This window comes from Macrobrachium nipponense, chromosome 12 (genome assembly GCF_015104395.2).
Source record: "Macrobrachium nipponense isolate FS-2020 chromosome 12, ASM1510439v2, whole genome shotgun sequence".
NCBI classification, from domain to species: domain Eukaryota; kingdom Metazoa; phylum Arthropoda; class Malacostraca; order Decapoda; family Palaemonidae; genus Macrobrachium; species Macrobrachium nipponense.
Genome location: NC_087205.1, coordinates 96,831,213 through 96,853,913, shown reverse-complemented (window position 1 = coordinate 96,853,913; position 22,701 = coordinate 96,831,213). Strand labels below are relative to the sequence as shown.

At 35.8% G+C, this 22,701-nt stretch overlaps 3 protein-coding genes across 3 annotated transcripts in view; 2 read left to right on the top strand and 1 right to left on the bottom strand.

The window, feature by feature from the left end:
* LOC135224689 (uncharacterized) overlaps positions 1-22,701 on the top strand; it is a 191,699-nt gene that overhangs the window by 146,447 nt on the left and 22,551 nt on the right. The window lies entirely within an intron of this gene.
* On the bottom strand, positions 15,218-16,756 carry LOC135224886 (uncharacterized). Its single transcript, XM_064264210.1, has 2 exons — positions 16,639-16,756; positions 15,218-16,500 (listed from the first exon to the last, which is right to left on the bottom strand). Exons 1-2 carry the CDS (start codon positions 16,754-16,756, stop codon positions 15,218-15,220), a joined length of 1,401 nt encoding a protein of 466 aa, XP_064120280.1.
* On the top strand, positions 18,652-21,623 carry LOC135224885 (uncharacterized). The gene is made up of 3 exons (XM_064264209.1): positions 18,652-19,806; positions 20,028-20,167; positions 21,503-21,623. The coding sequence occupies exons 1-3, from the start codon at positions 18,652-18,654 to the stop codon at positions 21,621-21,623; spliced, it is 1,416 nt and encodes a 471-aa protein (XP_064120279.1).

The following is a 22,701-nucleotide window of genomic DNA, read 5'->3' as shown; positions in this document are numbered from 1 at the left end:
TATAGTTTTGCAAGTGACTTAAAAGAAATGTCAGTTTTGTGTAAATTTTTCCAGAAAGGAAATATCTTTTCACCAATAATAAGCAATATATCACAGACAGGGAATAGCTTTTTATCAACAATAAGAATAGCCTTTTACCATAATAAGCAACTGGAGACAGATTTACACAAATGTGAGTGTAATAAACCTCTTTCTATTCGTACCCGGATTATTCCTTCGTAACCAAATCGCGCAGTTTAAATCCTCCAGACATCACCTTTTGTATAAACAGGATACAGAACAAGGTTGCTTAAGCAAGGAGCTCGGAGCAACCCAGCTATTTAAGGAACTGAGCACACAAAGGAATACCCTACCAAGGATCCTGGGAAGCGAGAGACGGAGAAGCGGATTATGCAAATAGGATAGGATATTTTTAACAATTTTTAATACGAGACAAATGGAAAGGCAGAGGTTTGTCGAAGAAAGGACGACAACCAGGCCCTAGTTTTCAAGGTTGTTATGTCCAATATGTCACGCGCGTAAAAGTACCCAGATATAGATTTTGTCGTTTTAATACTATGCCTGACACCAATCAGGTACAGTGGTTTTATGCATACACGCACACAAACATTTGAGTGCCTTATATATATTTATATATACTATATATATATATACATATATATATATATTATATATATATAGATATGTAATATATATAAGTCATATCACATTTCCGTGATTCATATACATATATCGAGCTACAATGTCCTTTAATATCTAATTCGCTCTACCTCAGAATTAATATATTTTCATATATGCTTAACCGAAGGGGAATTTTTTCTCGATAATAGATTTGCCTGGACCAGGGCGCGAACCTATGGATCCTTTCAAACCCAGGAACGTCAGTGAAGCTTTACCTACTACACCACCGCGAGAGGTGGTGTAGTAGGTAAAGCTTCACTGACGTTCCTGGGTTTGAAAGGATCCATAGGTTCGCGCCCTGGTCTAGGCAAATCTATTATCGAGAAAAAATTCCCCTTCGGTTAAGCATATATGAAAATATATTAATTCTGAGGTAGAGCGAATTAGATATTAAAGGACATTGTAGCTCGATATATATATATATATATATATATATATATATATATAATATATATATAGTATGTGTGTAATATAGTTATGCATATATATATATAATATATATATAATTTATAGTATGTGTGTATATAATTTGCACTATACTATATATATATATATATATATATATATATATATATATATATATATATATATATATATCTATATATGTATGTGCGCGTGTGTGTGAGTTTAACGTATATGAAAATATAATAATTCCGAGATAGAGCGAATCAGATACTAAAGGACATTTGTAGCTCAATGAGTATATATGAATCACGGTTACGTGATATGACTCGTATACTTATATATATATATACGTATATATATATATTATATATATATATATATATATATATATATATATATATATATATATGTATATATATATATATATATTATGACTTCCATTTGATCGCAGAAAAATATTTAATCCTAAGAAACTTGAATCCGCGGTGAGAAACGTCCCAGAATATATTTCAGCTATATTCAGATTATCAGTAGAAAAGCCCCAGTGGAATGTATTTTATCCTTTTTCCTCGCGTAGCATTATCTCGGGTCATTTCTACCTTATGTGGTTGGTGGTAGGAAGGTAATTATCCAGAAAAAAAAGTCCAGCAGTGACTAATTTTTATTACTGTTTGCGTTAGTCTTACGCCGAAAGAAATCAGTCTTTTGCCCTCGGAGACTACGTAGGGCGCTGTATGATAGTGACAATTATAATTCGCTCCTCCCAGCTTTTCTCATTTGTTTTTTGTTCACTTCCTACCTCTCTTTTTTTTTTGGGGGGGGATGGGGGCGGGGGACGCGGGAGGTGGTGGTTGTGTTTGGCTTTAAGCTGTTTTCTCCTGTTATCTGTTTTTTCCAGTTTTGTAAATTGTACTCGTACAATATCCTTTGTCCTTGATATTCTTGGTAGTTTACGTTTTACACATTATTCTTTTTCGTTTTGTTGATTTTAATGCACAAATGCCACGTCGTCATGTTCATTTTGAAGACTGATTTCGTTTCCTATTTTAATAATTGTTTTTTTTTTGGGACACAGTTGCAGTTGTTTCTATGTTTGCATGCCTTTTTTGCAGAGGCATGTTCCTTTCTTGTTATTTTTCCTATTTTACCATTCTATTATTTTACTTGTCTCCCCTCTTGTCTCGCTCTCTCTCTCCTCCTCTCATCTCCGGTCCTTCGGTCTCTCCTTCTCGTTCTCTCTCATGTCCTCTCTTCTCTCTCTCTTCCCCCTTCTCCCCATCATTATCATTTTTATCCTGCTAAATAGGTTGAATCCGGCGTGTACGGAATTATCTCAGCACATCTGAGCTTAACTCGTTACAGGTCCTGTGTCATTTAAGAGTTAATTTTTCACTATTAATAGATACAATTATTGGACGTTAACGAAATAAATTTTATACGTACATTCAAAGAAATAATGACCCATTACGGAAATTTATTCTTTACAGCTGAATAATAATCAACTTTCTCTCTCTCTCTCTCTCTCTCTCTCTCTCTCTCTCTCTCTCTCTCTCTCTCTCTCCAGAACTGGATAAGAATAGAAGAATCCTGGATTCCTTCGTTCACCTGAGCAAGGAAAATTAGGTTTATATTGATTATTTGATTGAGAAATGAGACAAAATGAAGAAGAAAGAGAGATGTTAGTGTTTATTTCTCTGTCAAAACGTATACCATCAAAACGGGAGGTCCCCGACGAGGTAATCCTCACTTCTCTCGAGGTGAAATTATTCATAAGATATTCTTTGTATGTTTGTGTGTGTGTGTTCGTAACCCATTATCCATAAAAGTACAGTATCCGGAGGTCATTCAGATATGCATGGGTCATTGCCCCCTGCTACCTCCATCTCCGTATTTAAACAGAAAATATTTCAGAATAATTTTTTGGCATTTCCGCCATGCAAACAATAGGGCCCCGTGCCTATCGATTTAGTGTTGTCACTTTCCAGGCAAATAATTTTTTTTTTTTTTTTTTTGCAATAGGCGATTTCCTATTTACACTGAGCACTCTTTGTCATAAAAATGGCCCGTAATGTCCAGAGTTGCTATTTTGGTAAAACCAAACCAAAATCAAACGGAAAAATATTCAAATTATATATTACCACAGAAAATTATGTTGTTCTTAAGATTTTCATCGCAGAAGCTCTGTAGCTATGCAATATTTCGTGGGTCAGCGCATCCGTAACCGAAATAATACCTGTAAAATGAGATGACAGCAGAAATGAGGCAAAGATGCAACTCTTTTAGCTGCCATATTAGAACCAAATTCGAATGTGTTGCTACTTGTCAGATATTTGCATTGGGCAATTTTCCATAAGAGAGCAGAAATTAAAGCTCGTATTTGTTATCCTTAAAAAGGAGGGGTGGGGGAACCTACCTCCCCCAGCTGTTATTTCGAAAACGACAGAATTTATCGGAAAACGTCTGTTGCCATTACTCTGGTGCAATCTATTTACTTTTCCATTTCGTTTTATAGACCATAAATATCGGGAGATTTCACTGAACGCCCTCGTGCGCACTGGCCCCTGAATTCTTTACGAAGACTGTGATTTAAGAGATTTGTCTCATATCCGTTTAAGAATCTCCGAGGTATGCTCTTCGTCGGCTATCGTGAAATATTTGAATTCGAAGAATTGCTTCTTTTAACAAGTACTATTGAATGTTGTCTTCGGTTGTTTACTGAACTGTTTATTACCAATTATTAGCATTTTTTTTCACTGGTTGAAAGAGGCATCTATATTTGGAAGGGCAGCAAAACGTACGTGTGAAGACGAAGTAAGTTCGATTCCTGAGATGGGCGTAGGTCATTTATAATACCCATTGTGCCTCTGGTGATCTAAGCAGTAAATTGGGTAGATGGACAGCTGTGGTAGGTGGCAAATTGAATGAAAAAAAAAAATAAACATGAGACTTGTAACTTCATTCCAAAAGGCTTGTAGAGACTCGGGAGGGAGACGCACATACTTAACCCTCCCCCCCCCTTCCCCCCCCCCTACGCGCATGCGCACGCGCGCTCACCTTTCTCATCATCAACGACAGGATAGCTGTTGGCAAGCATAGCAATGAAAATCAAGCTATGAAAATCGTAATTTTTATAATATCTCTTACATAGGTACTCACGTGCCTTTCATCGTAGTTATAATGCTACATATCGTTCTTATTTTATTTCCACACCCCAATAAAAAATATCCCAAAAAAAATTTAAAACTTCTCGAATTTTGAATTTTTTCTTTTTTTTTCTTTTTTTTTTTTGTTTTTTTTTTTTAGTCTCTTCCCCCCAGTGTTCTTTGCGAGCTGCGAATTTGGGACAACTGGGTCCTACCATTCTGATTTTGCCTGTTACCCTTTCGGTTTCCCTGGAAAGAGGGAGAGAGGAACATGCATCATTACTCTGCTCTTGTTTAGGGCAAAGAAATACGAAATTCACTAGTTTTTCTTTTACCCTTCCTCAATTTGTTTATTCCCCTCGCTATGAGTATTCTTTTGCCTGAACTATATTTGCTTCAAATTGTCTCTCTCTTCATGAACACACACACAAGTATGTATGTATATATATATATATATATATATATATATATATATATATATATATATATATATATATATATATAAATATATATATAATAAAATATTATAATATATATGTATATATATATATATATATATATATATATATATATTAATACATATATATATATATACATACACACACATACAGAACATACATAATACATACATACATACATACACACACATACATACATACATACATACATACATACATACATACATACATACATACACAAGCAAAATGAAATCCATTTCGGGAATACCAATATTATTTTGTCTTCTAATGATATAATTCCATTTAAGTTGAAATTGAGCACCTGAAAAAGATAATATCTATAGTAGCTCAGAGGAATGGACCAGTTCTGAATGAGTAAAAAGAGCATATGTGGGCGTTATTAAAAAAAGAAATTCCAAAACGAAATATCTTCTGCTCACCTGAAGACATAGAGAAGATTGAACTGAAATGGCTTATGTCTCTCAAACTCCCAGTGGGCTATTTATCTTTTAGACTAAAGATATTATCCAGTAAAGTAGAATAGAAAAGAATATATAGAATTTAGGCCAAGGCCCAAGCACTGTGACCTATAAGGTCATTCAACGCTGAAACGGATATGGACGGTAAAAATGTTTGAAAGGTGTAACAGAAGGAAAACTTCTCAGTTGCACTATGAAACAATTGTTAGGAGAGGGTGGACAGTAAGGTGGAAGAAGAGAATATAAATGGAGGTACAGCAAAAGAAATGAAAGGGGTTGCAGCTAGGGACCGTAGGGACGCTGCAAAGAACCTTAAGTAATGCCTACGGTGCACCGTATGAGGCGCAGAGGCGTCACGTCCTCCCTATGGGGGATAATATTTAGTAATGATTACTGATTATACGATGAAAGATTAAACGTCTTATGCTTACCTAAGGGCAATTGGAAAAGTCCCTAATGCTCAAAGCATTTATAAATCATTTAATCTTCCAATAACTGTGCAATGCTTACTGACGATTATAATATAGCAAGACCTTTGATGATACTTTTGTGGTTCACTTTTGAAGCCACAGAAGGATAAGGCGCCTCAGTGGCGTGATCGGTATGGTCTTGACCTGCCACCGAGTTCGATTCTCGGGCATCCCACTGAGGTGTTAGAGATGTGTATTTATGGTGATAGAAGTTCACTCTCGACGTGGTTCGGAGGTCACGTAAAGCCGTTCGTACCGTTGCTGAATAACCACTGGTTTCATTTTAAGGGAGAGAGCATATGTATATTTTGTCCAATACAGCAAGGATATTGCTATATGTTGAGTCCATCCTGAAAAAGCTAAGTCACACCTAAATGGTAGCATCTTATTCTGAGTATTGTTATGGACAAGTTCCTTGTTGATATACTACCATTTCTATCATAATAAAAACTTACTATGTATACATAATATGCTCTATATTATTTGCAAGATTCGCTAAATAGAAAATGATGATTTTATTAGCTATTTTTATTACTCATTTTTGTAGGATGATAAATAAAGAATAATAAAAGCCTAATCTAAGATTATCCTTCTTCTAACGTTCATTGGAACATAGTACGAACAAGCACGAGAAGAAATTGAAGCACAAAGTGAAATAATAAAACAAAGAGGTTTATTTTATAACAAACACACTTCGCTCACCTGATAGGGTATTACATTAAAAAATGATAAAAAAAAACTTTTTGTTGTAAATACTTTGTAGCGTTGACTTGAGGTGCTGACACATAAGTTTGGAGTTGGGTTTTTTTCAGGAAATACTCTTACGTCGTTAGAAAACTTTATGGGTGTTTATGCATTTATTCACCTTTTCCGTGTATTTATTTATTTATTTATTTATTTTTTGTCTCTTTGCCTCTCCCTCCGTTATAAAACTTTTTGGATGTTTACGCATTTATTCACCTTGTCGTTTTTTTTTTTATTTTTTGTCTGTTTGCCTGTCCACCCGTTATTAAAATCATTGGATGCTAACACAGTTATTCACCTTTTCCATTTATCTATGTATTTATTTATTTTTTCGTTTGTTTGCCTGTCTTCCCGTTATAAAAACAGTTTGGATATTTACGCATTTATTCACCTTTTCCGTGTATTGTTTTTCGTCTGTTTGTCTCTCCACCCCACTTTAAACTATTTGGATACTTATGCAGTTATTCACCTTTTCTGTTGTTTGTTTGTTTGTTTTTTTTTTTCGTCTGTTTGCATGTCCACCCGTTATAAAACATTTTGAATACCTACTTACGCAGTTATTTACCTTTTCCGTGCTTTTTATTTATTTATTTTTTTTTTTTTAGTCTGTCTGCCTGTCCACCCACCTGTCTTAAGCCCCCATTTGTCCTTGTCAGGGTATCTGTCAGGATTACTGAACTCGCTGATAATTCCGTCTCTCCTCACCCTTTTTTTCTGCTATTTTTTTTATCAGCGATAATTCTGTCTTTCCTCACCTTTTTTTTTTTATTTTTTCGATTTTTTTTTTATCCGCGTAACGATAAAGTTCGTACTTCGGTCCCCAAAGTTGCGATGGTTAAGAGAAGAAGTTTAAGAGTAATGGGATTAAGAAGGGAGAGGGGTTCTAGAGGTAAAAACTGGGTAAAAGGAAATAAAAAAGAAAAAAAAAAGAGGAGTCCGTCTCCCCCTACCGGACCTGAGACCTCTCTAATGCCTTTTGTGCCTCCCATTAATAACCTGACACCCCGAGTTGCCAAATCACAGAGAGAGAGAGAGAGAGAGAGAGAGAGAGAAGGAGAGAAGGAAAGGAATCGAAGAATCAAGTAGGACGCGAACTACCTCGTCCTCCAGCAATGTTTTCAGGGGACTTTTCTCTTGCGTTTGGGGAGAGTTATTGTGTCTGTATATGTGTGTGGGTGAGTAAGAGTAGGGATATATATATTATATATATATATATATATATATATATATATATATATATATATATATATATATATTTATACATGTACGTATACATATGCATTCTGTTTATGCGGAGTCAAATACGCCCTCCTACATTACTTTTCATTTGAAAGGATATAGGTAAATCAAATACCACAACGGAAATTATGGTGGTTTTTATTCGAAACAGACTGATAGACAGACACAGAAATAGCAATACGATACATTCCAATCGGGCAAGGGCGTATGTGAACAATTATCAAAACAATCACACTACTCAAAACTTTATTACTCAGTAACTAAATATCGAATAAAAAAAAAAAAGGTGGGGGGGGGGAGGTGGGGTTGGCTTCAGACAGATGAACGGAAACGTCCGAAAATATTTGGTTATGGAATGGAATATTTTTCCAGCTCATGGAAACTTCTCCCTTGTTTGTTGAATTTGACTTTGACTTTGAATTTGACTTTGACTTTGGCCTTTTGCATCTTTCGTATTGCCGATGGCGGATCAATGAATCGATGGGTTTCCTTTTTTTTTTACTATTTTTCTCTTGGCATTTCCTAAATTGAAAAATGGTAGTGACAAAAGGTATTTTTTTTTTATTCTTCGTGGAAAAACTCCTTCCCATTCATCGACTCTTTCCGTTGCTTTCTTGTAAAATGATTTGGTATTTCGTTTTCTTTTAGAATTCAAAGGGTTTTTTTCCTGTTATACCTTTTTATTATTATTATTATTATTTGGAAGGTTAATTATTGGAATGTTTCAATGGGTTTTTTCCCTTATACCTTTTTATTATTATTTGGAAAGTTAGTTATTGAAAGGTTTCAATGATTTTTTCCCGTCATACTTATTTTTTTATTATTTGGAAGATTACCTATTGGAACGTACTATTCATTGATATAATCAATAAAATGACCCTAAACGCATCATAATTATTACGTTATAATATCTTGCACCGGATGTTTTGCCTACCACTAAATATAGCAACTATATATATATATATATATATATATATATATATATATATATATATATATATATATATATATATATAGCACGCTCATATGGTGAGACTTAGACACCTATACTGATGGAGGATATTTATTAACATTTATTGATACATTTCATAGATATTTTGTACACTCCTTATGTACTACTTTAGTACTACTTTACGATCAGTAGAGATAACAAAAATAATAAATGCATGCCGTAGTTTTGTCACTTTTATTTCTAGAATATAAATTTCAGTTTAACAGTGTTAACAACAAAAGAATATAGTATTGAGAATAAGTAGCTTAGACTTTCGAGAGGAATACAATGGTCGATTACATATATATATATATATATATTATATATATATATATATATATATATATATGTGTGTGTGTGTGTGTGTGTGTGTGTGTGTGTCTGTGTGTGTGTGTGTGTGTGTGTGTGTAAAGGAATATGATTAGTTTATGCCATTCTTGTGGAAAGTAATTTTGTAATATTTGTAATTTCTCCTCCACTTTTTTTTTTCAATTCATTTATTTTATTTATTTATCATTACAAAGAATCAACGTATGATTCAACCTTCTGCAATGTTGGTAAAGCGGAAGTGAAATGGAAAGATTGCGTGACCACTTCTATTAAAAAGAGATAGACATTCTAGCCACGAAAAAAAATATATATTCTCCCAGAGGAACTGAATTTTCCAGAAGAAGTGAGGTAAATCACGAAACTGTGAATGTATTCAAAGAGATTTCACGCCCATCGACCCAACAGGGGACGAGTGACGAGGAGAGACTGAGGGCGTGAAGGTGAAACGAGATGAATTCGTACAACGAATTCATCTCGAAATTGGAGGAATTATACATAATCATCGGTTCATGCAAAAACCTTTAGATATTGGCAATATATAAAAAATTATATTTTTTTATATGAAAGATTCACGATAGAGATGGAATTTGCCTTGATGTTAAGATGTTAGGACAGAAAAAAAGTCCGGACGGTCAGACACACAGAACGATAGTTTTTTTTTTTTTTTTTTTTTTTAGAAAGCCAAAAATCAGATTAATTCAATGAATAAATATATAAATAAAGGTGATGGTTGTGAAGAAGAAGAAGAAGAAGAAGAAGAAGAAGAAAGAAGAAGAAGAAGAAGAAGAAGAAGAAAGCAGTAAAATCAGGAGAAAGAAAAAAAAAACAGGAATAAAAAATTCCCAAAGAAATATTTCCTAAGTCAGAACTTCCCTAGCGCCCAAATAGAAGGTGGTTAAGCGCCGGGCACCATCTGTTTCATCTAACGTGATGGAAACCCGCTCGTCTCTAATCCTTCAATTACGATGGTACACATACGGCGACTGTTTTAGCATAATCTTCATTACCCCGAAAGGGTAAGCACGGTAAGATGGCTTGACGTTCTTCTTACCTTTTTCGTTGCTCGGTTTCACATCTTTGTGTTTCGTTAATTCTAACCGTTTTTCGCTTGATTTTTAAGTGACGTGCGTTTTAATATCTATCGCCCGTGAATTGGTTCAATGCAGTAACGTAAAATGAGAGAGAGAGAATGTATAGAATGAGAGAAAGAGAGAGATAAGAAAAAAACATGAGCCAGAAAGACAGACAGAGATAGAGAATTAATAAAAAAAATAATTATGAGAATGAGATTTTCATTCTAACGCAAAAACCTCAAATTAAAAAAAAGAAAAGTTAATTGTCCACTTTTTTGACCCGGAAAGACAGAGAGACAGAGATAGAGAGAATTTATAAAAGAAATTATCAGAATAAAATATTCATTCTAATGCAAAAATCTCAAATTAAAAAAAAAAAAAAAAAGTTAATGGGCCATTTTCTCAAGACCTTATGTAATCAAAACCAACATAAAAATCTCGTCAAAAAAATTTTACGTGAAATTTAAAAATTCTTTAAGCATAGAACACGTATTACAAATTGCCTTAGTCAATGCTTCGCCTTTTTTATTCATTTTTTTCCAGTTTTTATACTTTTGTTCAGTTTCAGGCTTGTGATTTTATTTTTGGTCGCTTACTACTCTCATTCCGAATGTTTTGTCAAAGTTTTATTGCTTATACTCCTTATAACTGAATAGTAATTGTTAACAACCATCGAGAATGCTCATCCATACAGTCTGAAGGAGAACAATACAAATATTTTTCCGCCTTTTATACATCAATGAATTATTTATTACATACATTATTTTTTTTTATTAAGTGAGCTCTCATCTTTCTGCATTTTCTTTTACCGTCTCTTATTTCTTAATAAACGTCTTAATATTCTTCAAAAGACTGAATTTCACGTCAGTGGCCCCTGTGGTGCGCTTGTTCCATATGAGCTAGGTTCATCTTCTGAATAATAATAATAATAATAATATAATGAATAATAATAATAATAATAATAATAATACTAATAATAATCATAATAATAATAATAATAAGATAATAATAATAATAATATAATAATAATGAAATAATAATAATAATAATAATAATAATAATAATAATAATAATAATAATAATAATAATAATAATATGACGCAAAGAAAAACGGCAGCAATCCAAGTCTATAAAAAGGCACATTTCTCATAAGAAAAAGGACAACTTTTAAAGTATAACCCAGCACCGAATTTATTCGTCCACTGATTCGATACTTGTCAAAATGGATCTTTCTTCAATAGGGACTCCCCAAGGGGGCTTCAGAGACTGATATCTCTTGGTGGTTATTATTTCTACGATATTTACACTCTTTTTGTTTTTGTTTTTTACGGTCCCTAACGAGCTGGTATTAAACACGCCGCAAAGGTGGGCACACACCTGGTTAAAACCCCTGGGGGAGTCACTCTCAAGAAGAGACCCGTCAAAACTTCAAACAAACACTGACTGACGCGACTAGCGAATAAAAAATCAAAAAACAAAATAAAACTTCATCCTGTCACCAAGTTCTCCTTTTCAAGCCAAAATAAAAAACGACTATCGCTTTAAAAAAAAAAAAAAAAAAAAAAAACACCTTGTCTTCAAAACAACGACATATTTTTTTTATGGGGGGAGGGGCCGAAAGGAACTAAACCCCCAACCCACCCCCAATCTAAAAAAAAAAAAAAAGTACAGTCAGGTTCTTTGTATCTGAATATGGAGTCGGTCAGTAAAAAAAAAAAAATATATGAAAAAATGAAAAAATTTTAGTGATGGAAAACTGCCCTGCATTTCTGCTCTTTCCAGTCAGATACTCGGCTTTATGATTGATGAGTTGCATATGGAGATGAGAGAGAGAGAGAGAGAGAGAGAGGGGTGGATGGTAAGAGATGACGGTCTTTTTCATGATACCAAGCCTCTTTTAATATGTGCAAAGAGCAATCATCTGCTAATTGCACGTTCGTCACGAGAAATGACTTACGTGACGTAACAGTATACACTTAAGGTACATATATGTGTGTGTGTGTGTGTGTGTGTGCGTGTGTGTGTGTGTGTGTTCAGTAAACAATTTACCACCTACTTGTTGACGAGCTTTTCTGAAATTATCTGTTTCTTTCATTTTTTATTTTTTATTTTTTATTTTTTTATTTTAGCAAGGGATTCGTACCCCACTATTTACTACATGTTACGATTTTGCCAGCAAATGCCGAATATACGAAATGTGAAAAAACATCAATCTAAGAACATCGTGTGAAGAAGCACTATTAATATGCGCATATATTTATCCGTTCTCTATGATACAAAACCAAGTATTTATAAGCAAAAGTATAGAAATAGATATTCATCAGTTAATTCTTTTTACGAAGTACGAAAAACATCTACCTAAGAACAATGTATAAAGAAATGCTATTCATATTCGGTTATATTTATGCGTTCTGTATAATACAAACCCAAATATTTATAAGTAGTAGCGCCGAAATATTCATAAGTTGAGTTTTTTTTTTTTTTTTTTTTTTTTTCTTTGGCAGGTCGATGGAGAGCGTGGCTACGAAATTGGTCTCCTTTTCCACGTGAACAGTTCGATGTTTATTCCTCGGGACTTCCATTTAACTGCACCTCCGACAACGTATTTCATCCTTTTATAACCTCCTTTAAAAAAGAAGAGAGGAAAATAAATGTTTTTCGATGCGTTTCCTCCTATTCTAATAGAAAGAGTTACAATGGCTGAGCATTTTCCTACGGTTTATTCCCTTCCTACTTTCATTTTGGATTTTTTTTTTTATGCTTTATCTCGCGGCGCAGAGAAAGGGGTCGTTTTAACATTCATGGAAGAATGCTAGATAGGATTATTCATATTTGTTCTCTCGCTGGGAACCTCATTTTCTCACCGGTAACAAATCCACTCACGTTTCATTTCCGATTCGCTTCGTTTTGGTTTTGAAAATTCGCGTTCAAATTCAATCACTCCTGTTTCGATTCATATAGCTCCATTTTCCCCTCACGCACATTTACTTAGCACCTTTTTCTACCCTCTTCATATCTGCCATTTTCTACGCAGTTTTATTTTGACGAGATGATGTTTATGTGAAGTATTCAAGAATGTTAAGTTTTCGCTAAAAGTTCCGGAAACATGATCTTATTTCGCAGGGAGCTCTTGCACGCTTTACCTATTAGTGATGTTGAAATGAAATGAAAAAGAGTAAAGCGTATATGCATATATATATATATATATATATATATATATATATATATATATATATATATATATATATATATATATATATATATATATATATATATATATATATATATACATGCTTTACTCTTTGACACTTCATTTCAACATCGGGTTGACTCTTTTCTATCTAAGAAGACTATTGTGCCGGCTTTGTTTATCCGTCCCCCTCAGATATCTAAAACTACTGAGGCTAGAGGGCTGCAAATTGGTATGTTGATCATCCACCCTCCAGTCACCAAACACACCAAAATGCAGACCTGTAGCCTCAGTAGTTTTTATTGTATTTAAAATTAAAGTTAACCATAATGGTACTCATGGCAGCGCTGTAGTAGGTACCAACAACATAGGACACCATCGAACGGAAAACTCAGTGACGTGGAAGAAACTTGTTTCTGTTGTGACTTAGTTGCTGGGGTTTAGGCCTGTCTGGTGATGAGACGAATAGAGAAACTGGCGCCAACGAAGTACTCTCCGGCACTTAATGACGTTATAAAGGAATTCTACTCCTTTCCTCTTACTCACATAAGACTTGAACGTTTGAATGCATAATGACTCCTGGAGGCTTTGGGTTTGCGGGGTGGGGGGGGGAGCGGGGAGGAGTCTGTAGTAGTGCCCAGTATCTCAAGATTTTAACGGTCGAGTCTTGACGCGTATCCAGGAACTGAAAGATAAAGAAATCACCAGAGAAGTAGGAATGACCTTATAAAAATTTCAGGCCGTAGTAGCCAATAATATTATCTTAGTATAGTGCCTCCTTCGAAGGTTTGATAATGCAAATCATAACACGAAAAAAACCATTCCGAAAATAGTAATGATTACTAGTCATATCTTCCTCGTGACGTGGCTTTAAGAGAGGAGAGAGGACTTTTCCAAGGCATCTCTCTCTCTCTCTCTCTCTCTCTCTCTCGTCTCGTCTCGTCTCTCTCTCTCTCTCTCTCTCTAATCAGCCATGCAGTATCGACGTCTGTTTACATTTACTTTTTTATATCTAAGCTCCTGCAGCGTTAGCGTCACTTTGATTATTCTTTATTATTCTTTCAGTCTTAATTACTGTTTTTTTTTTAAACATTCTTAAATTATTCATAAGAGCAAAGCTCCATGCCATAATAGAATATATATATATATATATATATATATATATTATATATATTATATATATATAATATATATATCTGCTCATGTGTAGGAACTTCAGAATATTGGCCATAAAGTGAAACATTCTCAGAGACTAAAAATTCACACAGAACGAAAAATGGATTCTTGTATACTTCAGACGAGTATGTATTGTTAGAAATAACACATTTGCCGTCTCTGAAATGAATGCTATATGACTCAAGCTCAGAACAGAAATGTATATTAATCAAAACTGTTAATGCAGAAACACAAACCCATCTAGTTGGTAAAACAATGTCGTTACTTTTGTAAGTGGTAGTTAAAGAGTTGAGAGGTGTAAACAAATTACGATTTCATCTCGCTTCCTAAAATTATGAAGTCTCTTTGGCAGTTCAAGCAAGGTCTTCAAGGAGTACAGTTGTATATATTTCGTAATTCAAAGGATTCATTTTGGGCACACAGATGAATGAACTATTGTTATGGGCGACACAAACTCAGAAACTCAACTTTAACCTTTATTCCGTTAACAGTAGTAGTAGTAGTAGTAGTAGTAGTAGTAGTAGTAGTAGTAGTAGTAAATGCTGTGTACTGCTGTCTGTAGGGTCCAAACCTCACCAATTCATTGACAGGAGTACTTATTAGATTCCGGCAGGAGGTTTATGCATTCATTGGAGATATTGAAGCTATGTTCTTTCAAATAAAGATTCCACCTGAGAATCAGGACTATGTTAGATTCTTGTGGTGGCCTAATGGTGACATCAATCGACCTCTTGAAGAATTCCGAATGGCTGTTCACATTTTCGGAGCAATCTCATCACCGAGCATTGCAAATACTGCATTGAAGGCCACAGCAGACAAAGCAGATGAGAAGTATGATTCAACAGTCGTCAACATAGAAATTGTGCCTTATGGTGCTGCCAACAGTTGAATCATACTTCTCATCTGCTTTGTCTGCTGTGGCCTTCAATGCAGTATTTGCAATGCTCGGTGATGAGATTGCTCCGAAAATGTGAACAGCCATTCGGAATTCTTCAAGAGGTCGATTGATGTCACCATTAGGCCACCACAAGAATCTAACATAGTCCTGATTCTCAGGTGGAATCTTTATTTGAAAGAACATAGCTTCAATATCTCCAATGAATGCATAAACCTCCTGCCGGAATCTAATAAGTACTCCTGTCAATGAATTGGTGAGGTTTGGACCCTGTAGCAGAACATCATTTAATGACACACCTTCAAACTTGGCACTACAGTCAAAAACAATCCTAATCTTCCCTTTCTTGGGATGAAAAACTGCGTGATGAGGAAGATACCAAACAGGAATCTTATTGACCTCATCATCTGGGATCTTGTAAGCATAGCCTTTTTCAAACAACTTGTCCATAAATGCTGTGTACTGCTGTCTGTAATCTTCACTATTCTTCATCTTCCTCCTTTGCCACTTAGCTCTGCTAACAGCCTGCTTCTTATTGTTAGGAAGATTCACATTGAGATCTCTGAAAGGCATGGGTAGCTGAAAGTGACCATCTCTAAATTCAATGTCATCCTGGCACCTTTTCACAAATCTTATGTCCTCAAAAGATAAGCCACGCTCATCAGGAACTGACCCAAGATCCCTTTCTGAAAAATCTAACTCAAAGTACTTCCTAATACTTTCAACAGTAATACAGTCAGTAACATGTTGAACATCAGATACAAGTAACCTGTGACATGAAACCCCATTTGAACTAACCTTAACGTGTACAGGCCCATTAACTGTCCATCCATGCAAATACCTTACTGCAAAGGGGCCATAACCTGAAGTGGGTACAACCTCTAAAGGTTGTAAAGCTATTGGACAGTTACTACCTATCAAAATTCCTATGTCTAACTCTGGCTGATACACTGGAATCTTATTAATAACACTTGATAAATGAGGCCAATCCTTTAACATTTCATACCTTGGAATTTGATCATGATTAACAGGAATATCCTTTTGTGAGAATACCTTTGGCAATACAACATCATTATTACCATGTATATCAGCAACAACAAGACCATTTACAATAAAGGTTTTAACCATATCAGTCCCATGCATTGTTTGCAACTTGATAGCTGTTTCAATACCTTTACAGTTTAATTGATCCTTGATACTATCTTTAATGAAACAACCTGTACTGCCTGTATCATAAAAGGCATAAGTTTGTACTACTTTGTCACTACCCTTTACACGTAATTGCACAGGCAAGATTGATTGCAACACTGTATCTTAAATTGTACATGCAGAAGACCTCACATTACTTAGACTTTGAGTATTACCTTGACCTGGAGTGCGACCTTCACCTTGAGTACCATCTTGACCCTTAGCACAACCTTGACCTGTACTTTCAAACTGTGCACTAGCTTGTGACACAATTGCACTGTTGCTATCAAGCATCCTAAAGTTCTCAATGTGCAGAGTGGTAGGATGCCTTTTATTACATGTCTTGCACTGCCGTCGATTGAGACACTTTTTTGAAGTGTGGTTATTGCCCAAACAACTGAAGCAAAGACGGTTGTCTTTAACAAATTCCCGTCTTTCATCTACACTCCTGTGCAGAAATTGAAGGCACTCCTCAATGTCATGATGACCACTACAGAGTCGGCATTTCCTAGTATACTGGTTGGCAGACTTTGATGGTTGCACTGTAACTGCAAACGATTTTTGCTTGGTCTGACTTGAGTCATGATTTGCCTTTGCCTTTGAAAAAACACACACTTTACCCAAAGCTTCCCTGCTGAATACAGGATCCATTGCTGCCTCTGCTGCATTCTGCACAAATTCCACTAATGTGTTGAAACACACAAACACCACCTTGTTTCCTGAGCTTTATCACATGATCCAACCACTTATTTTGAATATACACTGGCAGCTTTGAAATCACCCTCTGAAGGTTTGGCGAATCATTTAAAACCTGCATGTTTGACAATGACTGCATGGTATGATTACATTTCACAAGATACAAAGCATATTCCTGCAAAGATTCACTGTTATCACCTCTCACTTGTGGCCACTTGGTTAGCTTGTCTATGTATGCCATGGAAACCTTGTATGGATCTCCATACACTTTGTCCAGAAGTCTTTTTGCTTCAATGTATCCTTCAGATGCATTCATAAACATGCACCCAGCTATGAGTGACTTAGGCTTTCCTTCTAGATGCTGATTTAAGAAATACAGCCTGTTGGAGTCTGATGTGGTGTGTGGCACGATGCGGTCATTAAATGCCAACATGAATGATGCATATTCAAGAAGATCACCACAAAACTTGGTCACTTCAGCATGAGGCAGCATCATAGCCGCTGCTAACTGTTGCTGACTTTGGTAGAATGACTCTGGGGCAGGTGCCATGGGTAGAAAAGGCACTGTGACATTGGGTTTATTTTGATGCACATTGTGACTGGGAACAAATGCTGGTGTTTCAGGGTTTAAAACTTTGTCTGTTGATGGAATAACTTCTTCCTGGAACACCTTCTCCCTTGCCCTTGCTGCTTCAATTTCACCATCCAACTTTAACAAGTCTTCCTTGGCTTTTAATTCTGCCTGTTGTTGAGCTATTTCTGTCTGTTTCTCAAGCAGTGCCCTCTGTGCAAGCAAACCAGCCAACTTTGCCTTCTCCTGTATGAGAGCTGACTTTACACTTGATGCTGTGCTTTTAACTGATCTCCTGGATTTATGTGACCTGCTTCGCAGTGAAGATCCGTCCATAGAATCCTGCAAATTTGCTTCTGTTGTGGCTATCCATTTATGCACCTGAAATCTGAATCCTAAGGCAGACAATTCTTTATCTTCAAACCTTTTGATTTCTGACTGGTGCTCGTTGACAGGTAGCTGAGATAAGTAATCATTGTGGCAGTCTTTATACTTCTTTAAGCCTTCCTCAAACTCCTCTAAGCCTGTCTTTACTAAATGGAGATTATCAGGCTTCTCCATACACTTGCTGACTTCATTCCGTTTCTTTGTGAGGGCAGAGAGAGCAGCAGTCTGGTTGTTCTTGAGGGTGCGTAACTTCTCCTTGGCGTCACCATTGTCTTCTACGTTGTCCTTCTGATCCGTATTCATATTGCTAGATGAATGAACTGTTGGCAGCACCATAAGGCACAATTTCTATGTTGACGACTGTTTGAAGTCATGTGCTGGTGTTCCTACAGCAGTGAAGTTGGTGAAGGATTTGGTATCTGCAACTGGTGAAGGAGGATTTAGGTTAACTAAATTTGTCAGCAATTCAATTGATATCCTTAAAGCTTTGCCTGCTGAAGATTGTTCGGTTGAAAGTGACAAGTTTAATCTTGACATGGAGAGTTTAATGACAAGAGCCTTAGGAATGTTATGGGACCTTAAAGAAGACTCATTCAAGTTCTCAATCGAGCTCAAGGATAATCCATTCACCAGAAGAGGATTGTTATCAACTATCTCATCATTATATGATCCCCTTGGGTTGCTCTCTCCAATCATCTTACCAGCCAAGAAACTGTTACAAGAATTGTGTCAAGTTGAGAGTCTGGACTGGGATGAGAGGATTCCAGATGAGCCAGCTGAAAGGTGGCAACATTGGATACAAGGTCTTCATTTACTGGAGCAGCTTTCAATACCAAGATGCTTCAAGTCAAGTGGTTTTGGTAATGTGACAGGTTCAAGTCTTGTATTATTCAGTGATGCAAGTACAGTTGGTTATGGTGTTGCAGCATATCTTGTTCTTCACGATGGAAACCAAGTTCAGTCAAATCTTGTCATGGGAAAATCAAGAGTATCTCCCAAAAAGGTGGTGACTATACCTAGGTTAGAACTTACAGCTGCAACTGTGTCTGTCAAGGTTGCTCAACACATCCTGAAGGAGTTGGAGTTTACTGTTGGCAAGGTAGTGTACTACACAGATTCAACAACAGTCCTTCACTATATTCATAGCAACACTAAAAGGTTCCCTGTTTTTGTAGCTAACAGAGTCAGGGTTATAAGAGACTACTCCCAGCCGGAGCAATGGGGATATGTAAACTCCAGTGATAACCCTGCTGATGTGGCATCAAGAGGTATTAGTGTACATCAGTTTTTGCAGTATGATAAATGGTTTCATGGCCCATCATTTATTGCATCTGATTATTTGCCTTCACAGGAGTATGTTTGTGCAGATTGTGTTGATGGTAAGAGTGAACATGTATCTGCGGTCACAATTTCTGAAGAACATCATGGGTTTACAAGATTGATTGAATATTTCTCTTCATGGTCAAGGTTACAAAAGGCAGTTTCTGTATTTCAACAACTAAAGTCAATCCTTAGTGGTAAAAGGAAAGGTTGTGTAACCACTGATGCGGAAAGGGCAATCATAATGTATGTTCAACGGGAGGCGTTTGGTGATGAAGTGAAGGCTTTATCAAGGGAATTGTCAGTTGGCAAGAGTAGTCCAATTTATAAGCTTGATCCCTTTCTTGATTCTGAGGATGGCTTATTGAAGGTTGGAGGTAGGATAAGAAGGTCTGACATTCCACAGTCTGCCAAACATCCCATACTGTTACCAAAGAAGCATCATGTGACTACATTGTTGATACGACATGAGCATGAATTATTAGCTCATTCAGGTAGAAACCATGTTCTCTCAAATCTTAGGCAGAAGTATTGGATCATCAATGCTAATGCAACTGTCAGGAATGTGTTATTTCATTGTGTTACTTGCAGGAAGTTGAAAGAACCAGCTTTGAGTCAAAGATGGCTGATCTTCCAGCAGACAGATTGGAACCTTCACCACAATTCAGTAATGTTGGTATTGACCTCTTTGGACCCTATTACATCAAGGAAAGAAGAAAGGAGTTAAAGAGGTATGGTGTGATATTTACCTGCTTGGTTAGTAGGTCAATTCATATTGAAACTGCAAACACTTTATAATCTGACTCTTTCATAAATGCTTTGCGAAGATTTGTTTCTCGAAGAGGTCATCCCAAGGTTATCAGATGTGATAATGGAACCAACTTCCATGGGGCTGAGAGAGAACTTAAGGCAGCTCTTGATGAGATGGAGGAAAAGAAGATTGAGAAGTATTTGTCGCATCATCATATTGAATGGAAATTCAATCCACCTGCAGCAAGCCACATGGGTGGTTGTTGGGAGCGCCAAATCAGAACTGTTAGAAAGGTGTTGTCTGCACTGGTGAAGGAATTTGTGAAAGGCTAAATGATGAAAGTTTACGGACTCTGCTTTGTGAGGTTGAGAGCATCGTCAATTCAAGACCGTTAACCACTGTAAGTGACAGCGTAGATGACCTTGAGCCACTAACTCCAAACCATTTGTTGATTCCAAAATCTTATGTGATCCCTCCCCCTGGCTTGTTTCAAAAGGATGATGTTTATATGAGGAGAAGGTGGAGATGCGTTCAATATCTGACCAACCTGTTTTGGTCAAGATTTAGAAAGGAGTATTTGAGCACTTTACAGACTAGACAAAAGTGGAATGAACCAAGAAGAAATCTAATTGTTGGCGATGTGGTCTTGGTAAAGAGTGACATTGAGCCAAGGAATCAGTGGCCAATGGGGCGAGCGATAGAAGTATACCCTGATGACAAAGGAATAATTCGCAGTGCCAAGATTAAGACACTTTCTTCTGTTATTGTCCGTCCTATTCAGAAGCTAGTGTTATTAGTTGAAGGCTAGGATTTTTATGTTAAATGTAACGTGATAATATTTTGTTCTTATGGCTTATCATTTGATATTATATATTATTTGAGTTATGAAAATTTTTAATTTTGTTTAGGTGAATATGTGAATCATGAAAGTGTTTTGAATTCAAAGAGTTTGTATTGTAACTTAAAGGTTATTTATTGTGTCTGCATGAGTAGGTGTATATTTTGATAAACAGGTTTAATCTGTTTATGGGGCTGAGTATGTTAATGCAGAAACACAAACCCATCTAGTTGGTAAAACAATGTCGTTACTTTTGTAAGTGGTAGTTAAAGAGTTGAGAGGTGTAAACAAATTACGATTTCATCTCGCTTCCTAAAATTATGAAGTCTCTTTGGCAGTTCAAGCAAGGTCTTCAAGGAGTACAGTTGTATATATTTCGTAATTCAAAGGATTCATTTTGGGCACACAGATGAATGAACTATTGTTATGGGCGACACAAACTCAGAAACTCAACTTTAACCTTTATTCCGTTAACAGTAGTAGTAGTAGTAGTAGTAGTAGTAGTAGTAGTACTACTACTACTACTACTACTACTACTACTACTACTGTTAACGGAATAAAGGTTAAAGTTGAGTTTCTGAGTTTGTGTCGCCCATAACAAAAACAACGTTATGAGCATAGTTTCGGAGAAAACAAAAACTCATTATAGAGATTTTGAAGGCATCATAATCTATCGACATCATTTTACCCTATTAAAAATTAATAGGCACCATCTAAGACAACCAATTCTAATCACATCTTTATAATAGAAAAGTGATCTATATGTCTGGTAAACTTTCTAAATAGACTATAGCTTTTTGACAAGACGATTTTTGGCAATCAAATCTAATTACCAGCTTTTAATTTAAAAAAAAATTATCCATACGTCTGGTAACCACAATCGTTTAAGGCTAGTATTATTAAAAAAACAAACATAGCATTCCCATACTTTCTAAATACACTATAGCTTTTTGGCAGGTACCATCAAAGCCAACAAAATCTAATTACCAGCTTTATATTAGAAAAATTGTCTTTATGTCTGATAACACAATCGTTCGTGGCTAGTAAAATTCCAAAAACATAGCATTCCCTTACTTTCCATATAGACTTTAGCTTTTTGGCAGGTACCACGAAAGACAACAAAAGTCTCATCACCATCTTTATATTAGGAAAATGATCTAGTATATGTCTGGTAAACACAATCGTTCGAGGCTAGTAATATTCCAAAAACGTAGCATTCCCATACTTTTTAAGTATACTCCAGCTTTTTGACAAGTACCATCAAAGGCAACAAAATCTAATCACCAGCTTTATCAAACAAAAAAAAAAAAAAATTATCTCTATGTCTGGTTAACACAATCGTTTAAGGCTAGTAATATTCGGTAAACATTGCATTCCCGTAATTTCGAAGTATACCCTAGCTTCCGAAAATCTATGTATTACAAACGCAAACTGATGTTTGATATATCGGCCAGAGACACAAAGTAGGTGCTGACATTTCGCCACAGAAATCGAAGGACCTCGACATTTAAGACAATGAAATATGAAGCAATGTTGCTCTCTCCTTGGCTGGCGTCGGCTTTGCCGTAGGAAATTGCTGTGGTGCTTTGTTATTCATGCGTGTAGATGAGAGACTAGGCTTGTGCGTGTCAGTTTTACGCATGTACAGATACATACACGAACACGAACAAGTATTT

What these genes read in the sequence shown, in the direction of transcription:
- LOC135224885 (XM_064264209.1), top strand. Translation starts at nt 18,652, where the DNA reads ATGGAGAGTTTAATGACAAGAGCCTTAGGAATGTTATGGGACCTTAAA. An exon ending in CTGAGGATGGCTTATTGAAG is followed by an intron (nt 19,807 to 20,027) that starts GTTGGAGGTAGG and finishes TGTTACTTGCAG; the next exon opens with GAAGTTGAAAGAACCAGCTT. An exon ending in AGAAGAAAGGAGTTAAAGAG is followed by an intron (nt 20,168 to 21,502) that starts GTATGGTGTGAT and finishes TTCCGTTAACAG; the next exon opens with TAGTAGTAGTAGTAGTAGTA.
- LOC135224886 (XM_064264210.1), bottom strand. Translation starts at nt 16,756, where the DNA reads ATGCTTGATAGCAACAGTGCAATTGTGTCACAAGCTAGTGCACAGTTT. An exon ending in AGGTCGCACTCCAGGTCAAG is followed by an intron (nt 16,501 to 16,638) that starts GTAATACTCAAA and finishes TTTATGATACAG; the next exon opens with GCAGTACAGGTTGTTTCATT.